Genomic DNA, 6,000 nt, shown 5'->3' with positions numbered 1-6,000 from the left:
TGGATGATTGATTTTATGATCTTCCTCAACTAAATCTCTTTAGTTCCTCAATGGGACTTCGCCTCTCTTCCAGATGGGGAGAAGAGAAACTGTGTGTGATTTAGTCTCTTGGGGACTATAACCATAATGTGTCTCCTTATATAGGGTTTCCATATTTCCTATGGTATCTACTCAATTGGTCCATATTCATGGCCCATATTCCTTAATGAGCTTAACAAAATTAGATCACTTAATTTCGGCTCATTCAATTAAATAGTAAAAATAATTGAATAATAAATTTGTTGCCCAAATTAGAATAGGAAACGTAAGTTTCCTAACAGCCGATGCTTCTAGAGCAGCATCTGCCGACTCGAACCATGGGAAAAGAGCTGACTACGGTCTCTGTTCTGCAGTACTTTCCACCCACTGCTTAGACGGACGATCGAAAAAGCTCACAAAGTTATTCTCCCCTCTCTTACCTGCTCTGATACCATGATAAACATAAAACTCTTTCTTTAATTTTATGAATGAATTTTATTTGGTTTACAAAGTATTTATTGTACAAGAAGATGAGAGAATTTGGAAGATGATACAGACTGTTCAAAACCTAGTAGTGTTCAATACTGATAATTCTGATAATACACACAACAAAATCTATTTCCTGGCAATCGAAAGGACTATATCCCAATACTGTTACAACACTTTCTCCCTCCAGTGCCTTGTGTTTGCAGTACCAAAAAAGCCAGCCTCTGCCATTAATACAATGGCAGATGAGTTTGGGATTATTGATCATGGATTCATCTTTTAGCGAATGAGAAGTTCTGAGAATTCTCAGCACGTACATGTTCAGCAGGTACAGTTTCTGTTGCAGGAGCTAACACCACATCTTCCATATGTGTCTCCTCTTCGAATGGGTTGTAATGCCGTTGTTGATGAGATGAAGATACATCCATCTGGTCTTGGGGTGAAGATGATCCTTCAACATCCCACTGCTCGTTGTCAGAGTGGTCGAACCTCGCAGAAGTTTGCGAGCTATCAGCCTCGCCACGGTAGTGGCGGAGGAGATGAACAGGTGAGAGGCCATGGGTGGGGGTTGCAGGTGCACTCGACATTGGGGTCGCAGATCCAGATAGCTTATTATGCTTTACATGCTTCTTGGCAGTGTGGTGCCACGTCCTTAGAGCAGTAGCTACTTTCTCATTGAAGATGGTTGGCTTCATATTGGAACCCATCTGTAAAGTTGATGAGAAGTCAGAAATACAAGAACTTAGTGCTCTACTTGGTTGATTTTTTTGAATCAGTTCAACTTTGTCAAGTAAAATTTCTCATCTTTTTCCATTTTTCCAACAAGCTATTGGTCATTTGCACTTACCTGTGTAACCAATGCATAGAGAGGGAGAGTCACATAGCTACACAAGATCTGAATGATGATCCTGATCCAAATGAACACTCAACTCAACTTCTTGAAGAACCATGTCAATTAAAATCAACTTTTAAGATCAAACATGACAGTGTGATTCACAATGGTTATTGAACTAACCCCATGGAGAGTCTTATAATTATGTTTCCCTTTTCTTTATGGTAGCAAGAATATAACTTAAACTCATACTGCAAAAAATCAGATTCGTCAGTGTTGAAAGAGTTGCTGCAATGTCTTTGCAGGTAAGGATGTCTTTGCAAGGAGTAAGGTTTTTCTTCCTCTTACCCATGACCATATGAAGAAGGCAACTTGGAAGGCGTTCTGCATATACCAGAGAGAATCAACATGTTAGAACGATCATGCAAACGGTAAACCTGGGGAATGGTCAAAACTAGAGAACTGCTACAGCTCCTTTTTGAGAAATTGCTTTCCAGAAGGAGCTAAAGAGTATGAACAAGAGGGCACAAGTTACCTGGAAGAGAACAAAGTGAATCAGAAGCAGAACTAAGCGAGGGCTGTTGAACCAGAAGAGGTTATCCCTTGGTTGAACCAAGGGGACACCCTTGACCACATCTCCGCGGTCTTGAATCTGGAGTGCCATCCTTGTGATTATGACTTGAAGCTTTGTTCCCACTAATAAAATGACCTGAACATGAGTTTTTTTACCAGCATTAGTACTATTATTCTAGTGCAGATGGTTGTCAAAGAGATGAAGAAGAGATGATACTTACAATTAGTGGAATGAAAGGAAGATACAGATAAGAATACCACCCTGCTCAAGACCCAGAACGAATATTTAAACTATGTTAGAATCAACAAGAGACAGAAGCTCTGTCAGGTAATGATAATGAGTTCTCTAGAGTGAAATTGAAACTCCTACCATCCGTGTAGAAAAGCAAGAAGACAACTGCAAAGAACCAAATGAGTGGGCTGCAAAAATCATAATCTCAGAGTCAGGAGGTAAAGGTGAACTTCTTTCAGTTGAGTTTGAATTAGATAACTGTGTTTAAGTAGATTAACCTGATACTGACAACAACTTTGAAATCCTCTTCAAGGGATCGTTTGATGTATTTCTGAAAATCAAACTTGGTTGCATTTTGAGGAGCCAAATGTGCCTGTAAAAGTGGATAGATCAGATCCAGAATTTACTCCGAAGTGAATCGATGATATGCAAAGCTTGATGGTTTGCTTACCATGATGAATCCATGTCTCAGAGTGAGATAATCAACCTTGGGAACAGATCTCACAAATTGTCTGAAGAAGCAAACCTGAATCAAAACCAAAAATTATGGACAGATTAGATCATCATTTAAAACGTTTAATAAGGAGCTAGTGCTCTCTTTCTTGGACCAGTGATTATAATTGTTTTGGGTCCCCTTAAAAAGTTGAAAAGCTAACAAAAACAAAGCCTCTTTTCTCGTCAAAAGCAGAGAAGAATGGGAAGCCTCACGGTGGCTCCACTGCATAAATCGAGCATTAAACATTGATTACAAAGTTTGCTCTGAAGGGTAGATTGAAATGGACCTCCTCCCAACTACCAGCATCTTGAAAATATTGGGAGAGAGGTTCCAACCAATTCCCTGATAAATTTCTTTACGAGGTGGGACAGAAGATACACCATTTCGTTTTCCTAATAAAGACATTTCGATTGCTGTCACCAACCAAAATTATTGGCTTTTTACAGCTTTTTATCAATTCAGATCACCACCTGTATATGAGCGCCCATTAACGAAGGAGATTTAAGTGATCGACAGCGCTAGCTATGAAGTTGAACGATGAAACTCCATCTCTACCCTCAGGCCGTCTCCTCTAAACTTAATTTCTCAAATTTATTACTCCGATCTTCGCCGCCATTCAATTTGAAAGAATAAATACGCTTATGATCTACGTATCAGTTATACTTCTTTGTACACGTTAGGACCTTCGTCCTCTTCAGACTATAGAAACCATTATGAATAAAATATTTAATTCGTTCCGTTATGAAGCAAAAGAGGTAGGTTGAGCACTTACTATCCAAATGAAAACAGGAGACCTGCTCCAGAAGTTCATGTGTCGTCGACCAAAAGAAGTGTCTCTTGCGAATCTGAATCTCTCCGGATCTGCAATCGAAATTCCCGTTCAGAGACGAAGCACAGAAACCTATTACCAGTGCAATCTGGCATGCTCTTTTCGTTTTTTGGACAAACAAAAATCCTTATTTCTCGGTTACCGTGAAAGAGTTGGTACTCGTTAGTCTTCGTTTCTCGTTCCCATGATTTCCAGCTCTTCATCTGCAATCCAAACGACACTCGTCTTCCTCAGATCATGTACAGATTTCTTGAATTAAAACGAAAGTAAATGGAGAAGAGGTGAATGTCGAATAAGCGTCTGTAATTACTTCTGAAGGTTTACCTTGAGCCGACCCAAGGCCATGGTTGTGAAGCAGTAGAAGACGTGGGAAACGGCCAACACGAAGATGAAGATGTGAAGCTGGTGAATTCCATAGGTCGACACTAATGGGACTTTACCCTGCAGTACAGTGTTTACGACGGGTTATTTCACGATAAAGTTCTTGTTCTTTAATTAATTTCCTCCATTGTTGGGTTCTCCATGTCAAGCTTTGTCAAGTCGGTACGCCAACTCTCTTAGAAAATCTCTATCATTCCGTGAAAAAAAAAACTCAGGCGAGGATCAAGACCCTCGACCCAGTTTGTGTCTGACGGGTCTGATAGATTTTGCTGCGACCATGGAGGAAGAAAGATTGCAGCTCGTAGAAATTTCTTTCAGTTGGTGTTAAATGGTCAAACCATTTTAAAGAGGGAGGTGGTTCAGAATTGCCAGTCGATCTCAGGTAAGTCGAACAAAAATGGCGTCCAATTTGATTCAGACATCAGAAGACTTCCCTCTCTAAAACTGTATCTAAGAAACCGTCTACTGATAATGAAGAAGGATGCCGACTCCATGTGAACCGAGGAAGAAAGAAGATTGAAATTAAACAAAGCAAAAGCAACGAAAGAATTTCCCACTTGCCTGCCTACATGTACCCGACGATGCTTCGGCCAAAATCCGTCGACTGCTCCAGAGAAGTTTCCGACCAATAACCTCATCCGACGCCGGTGACACGTCTCCATTTGAAGTGTTCGTGGCTCTATCAGTGGAAGTCTCCGCTGCTTTTCTTTTACATGGATGCCAAGTATTAGCCACTCTTTCGGGTATACAAATCTCCGATATGGGTCCTTGTAAAACCGTCAGTAACAATGATATGAAACCCAGCAGCATGAGCTCTGCAAATAAAAGAGGGCAACACGTTGAGCATCTTCAGTATACCGTTACTACAACAGACACCCATCTGATAAGCGGAAATCGTAATTCTTTGAAAAAATTAGAGAAGAATATAATATACCCGCTTTTATCTTCTCCAGAGCTTCGTACAGTGCTTTCTTATGCCGCTTGGCTAACCACTACACAGTTTACGATTCCCATCTCAGCCACTACTGTCAGAGATATTCAAAAACTTCGAAACAAGCTACAATATAAAAAAATATTAAAGAATTAAGAACTGATCACCTTTCCCAAAAGATGAATGGCATGTTCGATGAAAATCGATATAACAACAAGCACAAGACAAACAACAGCAACTGCCCACGTCGGTGTCTCCTCCAGGCTCCTCTCCTTGGCGGTCCCTCCCGCCATCTCTCTAACAGTTCAGGAAACGGAAAACACCAGTCACACGAGCCGTCGCCTGAACAGGTGGATCGAGAGCTAGCAGAAAACAGGGAGAAAGCCACGTCTTTCTAAGAACAGATCAAGAAAAAGTTCGAACGTACCGAGAAGGTCCAGCACGAATGATCCTCTCAGTTTCATGGTAGCAGCTATACTGAACAGAGATTATATAAAAGCCAAACGGGAGGTTGACTCGATCAATCCGCGAGAGCAAAGAATTGACCGAATCCCTCACGTCATAGCTTTGCTTTACGGAATATTTTGGTTAAAAGAACTCCCATTTTCCACGCAAGAAGCAGAGACAAAAGGAGTTAACGCGGACCCACAAACGGTTGCATTATTCGGGTAGGGCTCCGTCAAATGTTTAGAAATCAGTAGGGAGAGGAAGGGCATGGGCCCAGGAGCTCGTTTTCGGGGTGGGCCCACAATGGAGGCAATTTTCAAAGAGAAGAGGGTCCAAATAAATGGGGTTCATTTGGGTAGGTGTCATGTCAATAGCAATATCGAACGCCAATTTAAGCCGTGGGACCCATTTTCAGAGTCAAGTGGACTGATTTTTTAATATTTATTTAAATTATTTAAAAATATTTGTAAGAAAAAAAAAAGTGAACTGACTTTTGGTATTTATTTAAATTATTTAAAAATATTCTATAAGAAAAAAAAAACTTTCTTTTCAGATTCTTGTGCACAGACTCAGTTGGAGATGACGCCAATGTCGATTTCTGGTCTATCGCAGGAGAAGAGAAGACAGACGTCATTGCTGGGGATGATTTCTATCCACAACTGGGAACGGATCGAGCAGATTTCTCTGACTTCAAAAGTTTTTCGACGTTGACAAGAAAAGACCACTCAGATTTGACGCCATGTCCGGACGGATTGATTTTCCGCCATGTTTGGAC

General features: G+C 40.8%; 1 protein-coding gene across 1 annotated transcript; it reads right to left on the bottom strand.

The window, feature by feature from the left end:
* Window positions 1-530: 530 nt before the first annotated feature.
* On the bottom strand, window positions 531-5,210 carry LOC137965070 (MLO-like protein 6). The gene is made up of 15 exons (XM_068811467.1): window positions 4,946-5,210; window positions 4,782-4,839; window positions 4,409-4,662; window positions 3,791-3,907; window positions 3,609-3,669; window positions 3,410-3,498; window positions 2,593-2,667; window positions 2,420-2,514; window positions 2,280-2,329; window positions 2,131-2,171; window positions 1,872-2,045; window positions 1,685-1,720; window positions 1,520-1,587; window positions 1,352-1,412; window positions 531-1,211 (listed from the first exon to the last, which is right to left on the bottom strand). Exons 1-15 carry the CDS (start codon window positions 5,069-5,071, stop codon window positions 777-779), a joined length of 1,740 nt encoding a protein of 579 aa, XP_068667568.1. The 5' UTR covers window positions 5,072-5,210; the 3' UTR covers window positions 531-776.
* Between the last annotated feature and the right edge of the window lie 790 nt (window positions 5,211-6,000).

This window comes from Aristolochia californica, unplaced genomic scaffold (assembly GCF_029961685.1).
Source record: "Aristolochia californica isolate CCGP_79_NKW_82.1479 unplaced genomic scaffold, dmAriCali1.0.hap1 SCAF_5, whole genome shotgun sequence".
NCBI classification, from domain to species: domain Eukaryota; kingdom Viridiplantae; phylum Streptophyta; class Magnoliopsida; order Piperales; family Aristolochiaceae; genus Aristolochia; species Aristolochia californica.
The sequence above is the reverse complement of the archived record's forward strand: the minus strand, read 5'-3'. Positions and strand labels throughout refer to the sequence as shown.

Bases quoted from the DNA above. Each gene is read 5' to 3' on its own strand.
- LOC137965070 (XM_068811467.1), bottom strand. From the start codon at position 5,071: ATGGCGGGAGGGACCGCCAAGGAGAGGAGCCTGGAGGAGACACCGACG. The intron at 3,670-3,790 runs GTAAACCTTCAG...TTTGGATTGCAG, and splicing joins TGGCCTTGGGTCGGCTCAAG to ATGAAGAGCTGGAAATCATG. The intron at 2,330-2,419 runs GTTAATCTACTT...TGATTTTTGCAG, and splicing joins AAAGTTGTTGTCAGTATCAG to CCCACTCATTTGGTTCTTTG.